Source organism: Zeugodacus cucurbitae, chromosome 5 (assembly GCF_028554725.1).
Source record: "Zeugodacus cucurbitae isolate PBARC_wt_2022May chromosome 5, idZeuCucr1.2, whole genome shotgun sequence".
NCBI classification, from domain to species: Eukaryota; Metazoa; Arthropoda; class Insecta; order Diptera; family Tephritidae; genus Zeugodacus; species Zeugodacus cucurbitae.
In genome coordinates this window covers 2,069,535-2,083,736 of record NC_071670.1, presented here as the reverse complement: position 1 = coordinate 2,083,736, position 14,202 = coordinate 2,069,535, and the positions used below count along the sequence as shown (strand labels likewise).

At 33.8% G+C, this 14,202-nt stretch overlaps 1 protein-coding gene across 3 annotated transcripts; it reads left to right on the top strand.

Annotated features, from left to right (window-relative positions):
• The first annotated feature begins 1,416 nt into the window (after positions 1 to 1,416).
• LOC105208740 (E3 ubiquitin-protein ligase ariadne-1) lies at positions 1,417 to 9,365 on the top strand. Of its 3 annotated transcripts, XM_054231627.1 has the most exons (9): positions 1,417 to 1,584; positions 3,151 to 3,747; positions 3,811 to 4,216; positions 5,714 to 5,869; positions 5,937 to 5,993; positions 6,071 to 6,717; positions 6,792 to 6,915; positions 6,988 to 7,214; positions 7,287 to 9,365. In XM_054231627.1, exons 3-9 carry the CDS (start codon positions 3,998 to 4,000, stop codon positions 7,366 to 7,368), a joined length of 1,512 nt encoding a protein of 503 aa, XP_054087602.1. In that variant the 5' UTR covers positions 1,417 to 1,584; positions 3,151 to 3,747; positions 3,811 to 3,997; the 3' UTR covers positions 7,369 to 9,365. The 3 variants fall into 3 exon arrangements, with proteins under 3 accessions (XP_054087602.1, XP_028893793.1, XP_054087601.1); XM_029037960.2 differs by lacking the exon at positions 3,151 to 3,747; XM_054231626.1 differs by lacking the exon at positions 1,417 to 1,584 and adding an exon at positions 2,657 to 2,805 and having other exon boundaries at positions 3,151 to 4,216.
• Positions 9,366 to 14,202: the final 4,837 nt, after the last annotated feature.

The window sequence follows — 14,202 nt, the reverse complement described above, 5'->3', positions numbered from 1 at the left end:
ATTTAAATATGTGCATAGCGTAGATGGCTTTTGTACTTTTTTGTGCTTTGATTTCAAACGTCTACATACATAAAAATCTATATGTGTGGTTCACCCTGTCAAGCTTGCTTGCATACAGTTATGCATGTATGTATATACATATGTATGTATGCACCATACATATCTAATTTACTACATTTTAAGTAAATTCACCTGTAATTAATCTTATCGCACCTCTCCATTTCTTAGACACCCAAGGGGCTTGATGTGTGCACATGTTTGTATGTATGGTGTATATGTATGTTCATATGTATATGCTTGAATCAATCAAGGTTATATAAATGTCGACCTTGTCCATTTTCAACGCTTTTACTGCGAATTGCTATTTTTGCTGTCACTGTATGCCGTTGTTGTTGTTTTGATTTTGTGCTGCTGCTCTGCTTTTTAATCTACAAACAGGGTCTCGCATAGTAATTGGTACGTACATATGTACATATATACACGTTAAAATGTATTTTCTATTATGTAAGTGAGATAATAATCGTTTTCGATTCCATTCTCTTCTTTAAATCCTACTAAATTATCCAGTTGGACTCAAGACGGAAGGATATATTAGGTCAAGAGCTCAATAAACTGTTGTTCAACTACTACAGTTGAACTTCCATAACTCGAAAAAATTCGAGTTAGAACCACTTGCGTGTTACGGAAGGAAAGTTGTATGAAATTTGACTTATATAGCCAATTCAAGAGTTCGAGTTATGTGAACTTCGCCTTATAGACGTTCGAGTTGTGGAAGTTCAACTATATTTTGTCTCAATTAGTCTAACTGAGTTGTTTGTTCGTTTCGTTACACTCAAAAGTTTAAAAAATTTAATATAATATTATTTATTATTATATTTTTGTACTCAAATTTATTTATATATTTTTCTTAATATTTTTAATTTAATTCCTTATTATTTATTATTGCTTTGATATTTTTTAAAATTTCTTATAAACAATACAAAAATAACAATACGAATTTCTATACCATTTTGGTGAATGTACGTCATCATCAGCTGTTATCAACGCATGGTCTCATTTTTTTAAATTTCATCCGATCAGCACTGATCTTATTGGATTATATATATATCAGTATGGCGAAATTACCTCAACATATAATCCCAGCAAAAACGGTTGTGCATTTTGGCATATACGAAATTCACCACTGCTTGAACACGCTCTTTACAAGATATGCAACTCTGCATTTATTGCCACTAGTAGCGCGTTTCGTCTTTTTTTCGCACATTCATCCATTTAATAGAAGCACAAAGCAATTAGTACATGTTTTGTATAAGCTGTTCAAAAGCAATGGCTTGGCAACCCTATGCAATGCACTTGTGTCATCCTCTTTTAACTTGCAAAGAATGTGCTGCAGGTAATTGAAAAAGTCAGACAAAGCAGTCGCACCAATTTTCTGATTTGCCATTGGGCGTGCGTGTGTGTATTGGACTGACATTTTCATTTCGTTGCTGTGTTTTAAATGGATTGCAGTAATAAAGTGTGGAAATTTAGTATATTTGTAAAATAAATTCATTGCAGTAAATTAATTGTGGAAAAAATATAAATGTTAGTATATATTGAGTATAACTACTTAACTGTGATTTGAAGTTTACGCAGTTTGATTGCTGTGTTATTTGGTGTAAATTATTTCCCTAATACGTGTATATGTATTGTATTATCCGTGCGAAAAGTTTGGAATAAAATACCAAAAAGTTATAAATATCAAGTGAATAATTTTAGGTACAACAATTATGCTATTGTGCAAAGGTGCATTTGGAAAGAAAATATGTAATTATTGCTGTTGCGCATTTAAGTCAAAGCTCTGGGCCAATTCGTAGCGCTGACGTATATGCATGTGTTTGGTGGGTCTTATTTTGTGGCAATCGTAACAGAAAAGTAAAAAAAAAATACCAACAAAGATTGTAGTGCAATGGTAGCCAGCCTAACTAAGAAGTAGGGAAACAAAAACAGTGCGAAGACTGCATTCCCGTAGACAGCGGACAAAGAAATTATACGAAGTTTAATGCGAGTGCAGTGCTGCAATGTTCCGTCGTTCGGTTCGGTTGTAAATTGTAGAAAATTCATAATTACGTTTTTGTAATTAGTGTTTGGGTGTGTGCGACTTAAATTTGTTTAAAACGAAGACGAAGAAATGCGTTGTGCTCGCTAGATGTGCGCAGTTGACAATTCGAAGTTTAACAAATCATTCGTGTGATAAGGTCGCAATTCAACAATAGTAAATAAATGCGGTCAAAAAAGTTTAATGACACCAAAAAATAAAGTCAATAGCAGCATCTACGAGGCAACAAAAAAAACAACAAAGTGTGTTAAATTTGACAACCATACGCATACATATACATATGTTCAAATTAGATTTTCAATTGACTTGCCAGACCGCCTAATTATTTCAACTTTTATTTTATATTTCCGTGCGCTCTGGCATCTCGTTGCGCCTATACATATGGCAACTATTTCCAATTTGACATTCAGTAATTTCCTAATAAGTAGTTGCATTCTTCTAACCACCCAACTATTTACAAAGCGGAAGCGAAATAAATAGCTTGTTTTTGTATAGGCTCGCTTGCTGTTATCTCTGTTTATTTGATGTATATTTTGTTTTCATTTTCCTCAGGTTTTTCGTTGATTGCCTTTGTGCTGGTCATAAAATTGTTCACTGAATTCATCCGTTCGCGAACGATGCAAAAAATACATTTTGTTGTTGTTTTTTTGGTGGTGTGCATAATCACTATATATAATTGAAAAAGTAGTGCAGTTCATTGTTGCAATGTGTTGAATTTTAAGTGTTTTTTTTTATAATTTTATATAAAAACGTGAAAGCTATTAATCTGAATTTTGTGTATCAAAATAATATTTCCAAAAGAAAAAAAAAATCATTTGTAAAAAGCATTCAAACGAATGAAGTACACGTATAAAAAACGAACTGAATAACAACAACACTCACACACAGTAGCCTTGAACTTTTTTCCCTTCACATCAATTTTTGTATTGTCTTTGCTCTGCTTCTTTTTTCTGATTTTTTGATTATCTCAAAGAATTGGGAAAAAATTTTTTGTGTGCACAAAATTTTCAAATCATTTTAATTCAGATTTTTTCTCATTTTCCCCTAACTAGAACTAAAATTTTTGCTTATAAAGACGAGCGAATTACAAAGAAGGCGTGTGTATTGAAAGTTTTCCCAACAATAGCGAGGAAATATTCCTATTGTGGTACGCAGCAAAGAAGCAAAGCAAACGCCAAAAAACTTGGAAAAGTCGCTCGACAACTACAATTAACTTGACCGCAAAATAAAGAAATCATTGCAAGAGTGACAACCGCGCTGCAACATTGTGGCTGGTGTGCTTGTCACGGTCGTTGCCAAAGCTAAAACCAGGAGACAAAGTCGATCAGCGCCAACGACATTGTTTTCTCAACTCTGCGCTGCCCCCTTTGGCTAAAACGACGCGAAGTGTGTGTGAGTGTGTGCCACTGAACGCCACATACGAAAATACAAAGCCTCGTGTGGGTGAATTGGGGAGGTAGGCACAGCACGGAGTACATAATACACGGAGTCGTATGCTGCGGTGCCAGCGAAGGTGCTAATAGTGACGTATATATACGTGATTAACATATTGGTTACTGCAAACCTATGAAGAAAGCAGTGCAAAAGTGAGCAGTGGAATAAGTAAACGTTGATTAGTCACCAAGCAAAACTGAAATATACAAATAAACGTATTTTCTGTGTATATGACTTGAATTGAAAAAGCTTGACTATTTGAACAACACTATTTGCAGGCTTAACTCTTGTTTGCAGCTAAACCAAACACAACAGACAATTCGCTGTTTGTGGTGCACTTAAAACCGCCAACTGTTAAGATCGTCGTCATCAGCCAAGCTGTGCCTAATTGCTGCTGAAGCAAAAAAGCAAAACAAAAACAATAAATAAGTCGGCAAATAACAAGAATACTGCTAAAACAATAATATGGAGTCGGATGAGGATTCTTATGAGATGGAGAATGTTGATTCCGGCAATGTATCATCAGGCGATGAGGGTGATGAAGATTTCGGTATGGAAGTGGATATACCCTCCTCACATGATCGCCAAATGGAAACCGAGGAGTATCAATATGAAGTGCTATCCACAGATGAAATTGTACTGCATCAGCGAGAAATAATCGATGAGGTCAACAATGTGCTCAAGGTAATAACCTAAATTTGCAATTTTTATTCGTAATCGTAAAATCGTTAACAGCTAGGGGCATATAAATCAGTAGCCTTAAATAAGCTATAAAAATCTGTGGTTATGAAGTGCAAGTGTTTCAATATTTGTTTACTGTCAATATTTTCTTTTCTATTTATTTTTCTTATCGCGCAAATATCAGGTGCTTTTTTTCAGAGTTCAATGTACAGATTTTTGTTAATTGTTTAAAACGAAACGAAAAGAAATGTTTATTAAATTTTAGATACAGCTTTTTATGCCAGTTTTGTGCTCTAGTGAAACGCTCAAGAGATTTTTTTTGTATTTTTTGAAGTGTTTGCCAACTGTTATCTGCTTATTTGTTCTTCATGGCCATTGCTGTATATTTCGAGTACAAATATGCTTGCTATTTTTTGGTTGTAGTATATTTTGGTTATTAAATTTTTTACATATTTCATGGCAAATTCTTTAAAGATTGTCATCAGTATTTATCAAGCCTAGCGATGATCTGTAGCAGCTGGTAACCCAAACAGTCTTACAAAAGCTTCAACACTTGCATATTTACGACCTTCACGTTGAAGGTTGCCAATTTCAATGTGCTTTTACTGGGATGATGATATAACAATGGCTTTCGCTTTTGCATCCTCTAAACACACACTTCCTAAAAACAGATGCATCCGAATGGCAGGCATACCTTAATATGCAAACAAACGTTTGCATGTACAGGCATGTGCTCCATTTCCATTATCCACCCACACAAGCGCAAATTTTTTGCTTACAGCAAGCAGTAGGGGTAACACGAAACAAAGTGATTTCCAAATGTGTCAGCCAAGTGCATTTACAGAATGTATAACAGACACATACACACACACACACACCCTTTCTGTTGACCTATTTAGCAAAATTCTGTATATATGAGCGCTTTCTTAATAGTGTAGTTAAAAAAAAAAACGAATATATTGCAATTACAAACTTTTGTTGTCAACACGCGATGTTGGAAATTTCATGTTTTCTTAAATTTCACTAACAATATTTTATTGATAAATTGCAAGCTTGCTTTTGCCCTTTCTCACAACGAAAGTTTCGTTTGTTTACAAACAAAAATATTTTGTTGCATTTCTGTTGAGAGTTATTGTGCATATGCGCGTTAATATGTATGTATATACGCCAATACACATTTGTGCTTGCACAGATTTTTGCAATGACAAGCATATATTTGTAGTTTCTAGTTGGTACAGCAGTTGGTACGGCTCTTCGCTATAAATAGTTGAGCGTTGACGTCAATTTAGCCCTTTTTGCCAATTTTTCACTTTTCTTGCAATTTTTTTATAGATGAATGCATTTTAATTGCATAACATGACATTGAAAATTGACAGCCAAATAATCGATTGTACAATCGATAACCAGGTTACACACCTATTTATTTATAACCACCACCTTAAATAGTGACAAATATATTATTTTACATGTGTTAAATGTTTTTCTTATTTAACTCTCCAGCTGCCGCCCACAATAATCCGCATACTGCTAAATCACTACAAATGGGATAAGGAGAAGCTGCTAGAGAAATATTTCGATGGCAATACAGAGGAGTTCTTCAAGGGCGCACATGTCATCAATCCATTCAACAAATCCACCAATCCAAGTCGACATAAGGTATGTATTGAGCGCAATTGCAACATTTTGAATTTTAATTAATTGCTTCACCAATTCATATTCGCAGTTGTCCAAAAATCCAGTGGAGGAATGCGAAATTTGTTTCTCTCTGCTGTCGCCAGATGTAAGTGAAATCCATATTCTGTCTTTTTCATTAAAATTCAATTTATCATTTTGCATTTGCATTAAACCATGTTGCAGAGCATGACGGGTCTGGAGTGTGGCCATCGTTTTTGCTTGGGCTGTTGGCGTGAGTATTTAACCACAAAGATCGTCACCGAAGGTCTCGGTCAATCCATCTCGTGCGCCGCACATGGCTGTGATATTTTAGTCGACGACGTAACCGTCACCAAACTCGTGGATCCGCGTGTCAAAGTGAAATACCAACAATTGATCACCAACAGTTTTGTCGAATGCAATCAGCTATTACGCTGGTGTCCGTCCGTTGACTGTACGAATGCAATTAAAGTGTCGTACGGTGATGCACGCCCCGTCAGTTGCAAATGCGGGCATGTCTTTTGCTTTGCATGCGGTGAAAATTGGCATGATCCCGTCAAATGTTGTTGGCTGAAAAAGTGGATCAAAAAATGCGATGACGATTCGGAGACATCCAATTGGATAGCGGCTAACACCAAAGAGTGTCCAAAGTGTAATGTGACGATCGAAAAGGATGGCGGCTGCAACCATATGGTGTGCAAAAATCAAAATTGCAAACATGATTTCTGTTGGGTGTGTCTGGGTTCGTGGGAGCCACACGGTTCGTCGTGGTACAATTGCAATCGCTACGATGAGGACGAGGCGAAAGCGGCGCGTGATGCACAGGAGAAGTTGCGCTCCTCGTTGGCAAGGTGCGGCTTTGGTTGGAATTTTAATTATTTAATAATATTTAATTTATTTAATTATGCTTTTCTGTTTGCCGTAGGTACTTGCATTACTACAATCGCTATATGAATCACATGCAGTCGCTGAAATTTGAGAACAAACTGTATGCGGCCGTCAAACATAAAATGGAGGAGATGCAACAACACAATATGTCTTGGATTGAAGTGTGTAACACACGTGTTTTTGTTATGAAAATATTTAATAAATAAGTAATCATTATTTTCCACATTACGCAGGTGCAATTCTTGAAAAAGGCCGTAGACATACTCTGCCAGTGCCGCCAAACACTCATGTACACCTACGTGTTTGCCTACTATCTGAAGAAGAACAATCAGTCAATGATCTTTGAGGATAATCAAAAGGACTTGGAGTCGGCAACAGAGAAATTGTCTGAGTACTTGGAACGTGATATAACTTCAGAGAATTTGGCTGATATTAAACAAAAAGTGCAGGATAAATATAGGTGAGTGGCAGATTAATGATTTTCATTAACTTTTTTCAATCAATAAAAAAAATTTGACGCCTGTTCCAACAGATATTGCGAGAAACGTCGCAAGGTGCTGCTGGATCATGTGCATGAAGGCTACGAGAAGGACTGGTGGGAGTATACAGAATGACGCGAATCCTGGATGGATGATTAAAAAGCACCAACAAAAACATAATTTTCATTCATAATAAACAATAGAGCGCCGAGAGCAAAGCAAAACGCATGCAGTAGCAGCAACTTGAGAACAGTTACAATGATGTCACCAGTGTTTAACGAATGAAAATGCATGAAAAAAAACCTAAAAAAAAACGAAACCGAAAACAAGCAAAGCGCAACCGCCCACAATGCTGCAACTGTGTAACAAGGATGTGGCAATAAAAAGCGGAAGTGGCAGGAGTAGTGTATGAAGCCAAGTGAGCCAATGCTACATAAATATGTGTGTGTACGTGTGTGTTTAACCAATTATGTGTATGATGAGTGCAGCGCGACGCGAAATATTTTACAAAACCAACAACAAACGGCGGCAAGTGAATAATGCAAATAATACTGCTTTACGAAGTCTTAAGTTGCAAAATTATTATTATGAAATTGTAATAAGTGAATTACGCAAAAAACAGGAAATTTCCCACAAAAAAAGTAGAAAAAATGAAAATAAGCAAAACCAACAAATACTAGCTAATACAGAAAGAAAACACTAAAACCAATACAATTACGTATGTATATAACTGAATGTATGTACATGTGAAGTGTTAGTGCTAGCACTAAATAGGCAGGTGAGCAACGCCCGCAGCAGCTACTGCATTTCGGGTGCAATTTGAAGTGGAAAAAAACACAGAAATGCGTCGAGTTTATTGGGAAAAGGTCACGCAGTCACGCTCCAAAGCCAACAGCACACTTAAATACATACCAACACAACACACACACAACACCACTTACTACTCCACACCAGAAGCCTGAACGCTGCTTCTTACTACAAGCATTTGTTGTTTTTGTTTTGTTTTCGGTTTGCCGCGCTTGTGCTGTTTTCAAGCGGATTCATACTTGAAATTGTTTTTTTATTAAGCAAATTAGCGTTACGAGTGGCGTTTTTAAATCCAACAACAACACTTATCTATGTATGTAAAGAGCAACAATGGAAAATTATACACAACAACAACTACACAAAATGTATATGCAAGCGCATAATATGTAGTTAAGTTACCAATGCGGATTTTGTAGAAAGCAAAAATGTAAATATTCATTTTTCATGCGTGCGGCAAAGAAATCGTTAAAAAAGAAAAACAAGAAAAAAACTACATTACAACAAATTTCGAAAATCCAACAAAAAGATACGAATGTTATTATAGTGTTTCAGTGCATGCGTTCGTTGAAAAAGCGTTCGTATCGGTGATATGCCCACGCCGCTTGATGTAGCATTGTCAACCAAGTTTTTGTGTTATGTAACATGAATGTTTTTAGAAGTTGGAAGCAAACAAATTTGTAATTGTTTTATGTTCTTATTACAATTAATATTAATATTTTTTTTTATTTTTAACTTTAATTTTAATTTAAATGAAGATGAACGCAAAGAAATGTTAAGTTTTTCTCATATAATTGTCATTATAATTATTATTTTTTTTTTATGTTGAGCCTTATTTTGTAGTGTATAAAATCGCAATTTTAAACCAAAACCCCGTCGCACACACATTATTTTCACTCAGCAACAACAACAACAAAACAAACATATGAGAAACAATACAAATTTACTAAGCAAATTTTAGACGCTCATTTAGCAGCAACAGCAACAACAACAACCAAAAAGAGCAGTAGATAAAAAAACATTTTTGAGAAAACTTTTGGAAATTTCTATATTTAAAATTAAACTAAAAAAATTGTAACTAAATAGTAGCGGTGTCAAGTGCGCAAATTGGCATGCAGGCAGTAGTGTTGGAAACTAAAGAAATTTAATTTAGAACAAAAAAAAATAAACAAAAGCGAAAACGAAAGAAATGATAAACAAAATAAGTAAAATCAAAAAACACAGAGTCCACAATTAAAAGCAAAACAAAAAACAAAAACAAAAATATATATAATACATAACATTAGCAGTTATTTGAAATTGTTTAAATGCAATACAACAACAAAACACATTATTATTATGTATAGACGAAATGCAAGATGATGAAAATATTTTAGCAAGCAAAAAACAACAACAAAAACAAAACAAAATATAGTTATATAATAAATAGTTATATGAAACTGCAGAACTATATATAAAAAAAGAAAAAAAAACGCATACATACACACATATAAATAGCGAACACCCACATAAACAAAATAAATATTTAAAAAATAAAAAAATTAAATTTCAAATAAAATAAATAAAAAAAAACTACCGGCAAAAATACAAAGCAAACGGTTATAATATTGTCAACAAATTGCAGGCCCTATAACTAATATATAGCTATATCTAAAGAAAAAATGTGAAATTTCATAGCTGCACTCTGTGAGGTCAATGCATAACTGTGCAGCCAGCGCAATTTGTTTATAATTATTGATTTCATGTTAAAGAAAATAATTTATTTGTTTAAAATGTGTTTCAAACAGTTTTTCTGAAAATCTACATATATGCAGCTGTTACGTCTTGTCGGCATAGCGTGCATTCAGTTAGCAGCGAAGCAGCGCTTAAAAGAAGCATAAAAATTATTAAGTGAAAAATTAAAAATTTAATTTAATTAAAAAATTATAAGAAATTGGAAGTGATAGTTTATAAAATTTTTATGTAAAAAATTCTATTTTTTCGTTTTGTGTTATTGGAAATTTGTGCGAAATTATGATTTGAGAAAAGTAATTAATAATTTGTGCGAAAAATTCAAATTTCAATTGTGTGCGTGTAGGATTTGAAAAAAAAGTAATGAAGAAACATTTAAATTGTCGAAATATCCAAAAAAAACAAAATTTGGTTAAGCGCAGTTTTTTTGAAACAAATATTTTATTTTTGTAATAATTTTTAATATATTACGCTCGAATTTTCTTTTTCGAAGTATGTATATTTTTCGTCACAAATTTCCAAAACTCTTGCAAGTATATTTTTCAAATTTGTTGTTTTTTGTTCGTTTTATTGCATTTTATGTGTGTTGGCTGCTCGTATATACATACCAACTGCTTGCTCACGTGTATTTTTCAGCAAAGTCATCAACTTCATCCCGTAATTTCGCGCTCGTACAGACAAAGACATGTAGTTAAAGTTTTGCGAATGCAACTATTGTTTAAAATAGCATATAAAAAACATTATGTTTATAAAAAGAAAGAAATGTTGTGTTACAACAACAACAGCATTGCGCCCATTTAGCCATCGCCCTTAGCTTGTAGAGTCAAACGCCCCAAATCAATTGATATGCACCACAAATCATGCTAGTTAAACAATCCCATTCTTTTCAGTGTATTACATGCATACATAATGATAATGCGAAACATAAATAAAAACAAATGGTAAAAGAAAAACATTTGAATTTGCAAAATTTAGAAAATAAAATATATATAATATAATAAAAATAAATTCATTATAATGGTCTTCGATGCTTTAAACATTGTGTAAATAGTTATTAAAAAATTGTTTAATTAAAGCAGCAAAAACATCAAAGCGTGTAAAGTCGAACAAAACAGATAAACAGACAAATAATGAAAACTGCAAAACAAAAAAAAATAATAAAATATATAAAAAACAAACATAAACAACTGCTTTTTTACTCTACAGCGTTTATTTGGTTGGTTGGGGTTTTTCTGATTTTTTTTTTAAAAGAGTTTACAAAGAAATAGCGAGCAAGTTGGAATCCCAAACAGGAAGTTGCCGTCGGTTGCACATATTCAAATTACCAGCGAATTTATAGAATTAAAAATCTGTTGCAAATCGCATGTTTTTATAGAAATCAGTCACAAATTGGATTAATTGTTTGTAAAAGTTTCAGAAAAAGGTTTTAGTAGTTACTCCGTGTCATTGGTTCAATATGATGTTCAATAAAACAACATTTTTCATATAATATTTCACTTTTAATGTTTACACTAAATAACGTAATTTATTGCACAATATACGCAATATTTTGTTGTTGGAACGAATGCTTTTGTATGCCAGGCAGTAATTATTCACTTTCTACTTCATTTTTATATTCTCCTTTTATTATACGCATGTGCAAACGCTGGTTGATGCACCCAAAAGTGTTCAATATCGGTGTTACCATATCTTCCACTTTTGAGATGTTTCATATAACTTTATATGCTCATTTAAGGTAAAACATCATGTAGTTTCTAAATTTGCAAGCTAGAACTCGAAATTCCGGTGTTTTAATCAATTTTTCGCTGAAAGTTTGCGATTTGCAACAATTTTTTATTTCTCTAAAATCGCTGGTTCTTCCTGGAATAAATCTTATTATATAGGAATATAGAGCATCCGATTCCGCAAATTTTGACATTTTTAGTTTTCCGCTATAACCACTGGTTCAAAAGTTATAAGCGTTTTTGTGTTCGGCAGCTACCTACTGCCTGCTCCTGGTCGCCTAGTAGAAATCCCAATTTTTCGCACCAGATTGAAATGCATTTTTCGGGCAGCGGTGCCAGCAGAGCGGCAGAGGTGCGTGATGGTATTGCATATGCAAAGGGGCAAATTTGAATTAACGGAAGTGGGAAGTGGCGGGATCGGAAGTTAACCAAGACCGGAAACCGGAAATGGAAAATAACGGTCCTCTACTTCCGGTTTGGGATCCAGACCGGAAGTTGGGGACCGGAAATCGGAAGTTGGGATCGGAAGTGGGCCACATCCGGTTTCTGTCCGATGACATTTTCCGGTCCCGCCACTTCCAACTTCCGTTAATTCAAATTTGCCCCTTTGCATATGCAACACCATCGCGCAGCTCTGCCGCTCTGCCGGCGCCGCTGCCAAAAAAATGCATTTCAATTTGGTGCGAAAAATTGGGATTTCTACTAGGCGACCAGGAGCAGGCAGTAGGTAGCTGCCGAACAGAAAAACGCTTATAACTTTTGAACCAGTGGTTATAGCGGAAAACTAAAAATGTCAAAATTTGCGGAATCGGATGCTCTATATTCCTATATAATAAGATTTATTCCAGGAATAACCAGCGAATTTAGAAAAATAAAAAATTGTTGCAAATCGCAAACTTTCATCGAAAAAGTTGTTAAAACATCGGAATTTCGAGTTCTAACTTGCAAATATAGAAACTAGATGATTTTTTACCTTAAATGAGCACTTAGAGTTATATAAAATATTTCAAAATAAGAAGATATGGTAACACCTAAATCGAACACATTTCGGTGCATCAACCAGCATTTGCACATGCGTAGAAGAAAAGGAGAATATAAAATTGAAGTATAAAGTGAATAATTATGTGTATCAAACAAAAAACAGTCGTCCAAACAACATAATATTGGGTTTATTGTGCAATAAATTATGCAATCTAGTGCAAATATTTAAAGCAAAATTTTATATGAAATTTTTTGTTTTATTGAACATGTGAGGTACTCAATGGATAGCTAATGACACGGAGTAACTACTGACACCATTTCCTGAAACATATTTAAGCAAACGAATGCATCTTGTGTGTAATTTCTATGCAAATTCGCGATTTGCATCACATTTTTAATTTTATAAATTCGCTGATAAGACCAACAGAGAATCCACTTATTTAGGATTATAGTCCATGCGATTCTACAAAATTCGAAATTTAGATCAGCCAAATCGGACCTCTGGTTCAAAAGTTATAAGCATTTGCGTTTCGCTGTTGTCCGGCGCTGCCGACGTCGGCTGCGGGAAAATGCGTTTCAATTTGCAGCGAAAATCTGGCCGATGCACCAGGCGACCAGGAGCATGCAGTAGGTGGCTGCGAAACACAAAAATGCGAATAACTTTTGAACGGCTGGACGGATTTGGATGATTTAAATTTTGAATTTTGCAGAAACGCATGCGCTACAATCGTATTGAAAAATATTTGAAATTGCAATTACGTAATAATTTTAAAAATTAAAAATGTGCTGCAAATCTCAAATTTTCAGCGAAAAGTGGCTAAAACATGGGAATTTCGAGTTCTACCTTGCAAATATCGAAACTAGATGATTTTTTACATTAAATGAGCATACACATTTCAATGAAATATCTCAACAAATAAAGATATGGTAACACCAAAATCGTACACATTTGGTTGCATCAACCAGCGTTTGCAGGTGCATAGAATATAAAATTGAAGTAGAAAATTAGTATCTATTGTATAACAAACAAAAACATTCGTTTAAACAACAGAATAGTGCGAATATTGTGCAATAAATTATGCAATTTAGCGTAAACATTAAAAGTAAAATTTTATATGAAAATTTTTGTTTTATGGAACATATGAGGCACTTAATGAATGGCTAATGACACGGAGGAACCACTAAAACCAGTTTCTGAAACTTTTACAAGAAAACTAAACCATTTTAGTGGCAATTTTCATAAAAACATGCGATTTGCAACACATTTTTAATTCTATAAATTCAATGGTGGTTCTAAAATTTTTTTTTAATTTTAATAAGTATGCTTGTGGGGTTGCCATCATTTTTAACAGTGGAGTTAAATGAATAAAACACAATTTTTTTGTTAATGATTTATTCTTCTCATATATTTTTATTGATAATTTTATAAATTTCTGTACAGGGTTGCCATCTATTTATTTTTTGCGAACTATCAAATTTGCAATATGGGTATCAAACGAAAGGTAATCGCGAAATCTGTCATCTTAACGTATTTTCCTGCAGGGTTGCCAAACTTTTGTCTGTGAAAATAAAAATTTACCACTTAATTTATATATCAAATATTTTAATAACAATAAAATGATTTCTGTAAATTTATGAAATCCAAGTTATATAATATTTCATGTAATAATTTTCTCGAGCAGAGTTGCCATCCATTTATTTTTTGCGAACTATCAAATTTGCAATATGG

Coding starts and splice junctions, on each gene's coding strand:
- LOC105208740 (XM_029037960.2), top strand. CDS start 3,998: ATGGAGTCGGATGAGGATTCTTATGAGATGGAGAATGTTGATTCCGGC. Junction 4,217..5,713: donor AGGTCAACAATGTGCTCAAG/GTAATAACCTAA, acceptor TTAACTCTCCAG/CTGCCGCCCACAATAATCCG. Junction 6,916..6,987: donor ACAATATGTCTTGGATTGAA/GTGTGTAACACA, acceptor CACATTACGCAG/GTGCAATTCTTGAAAAAGGC.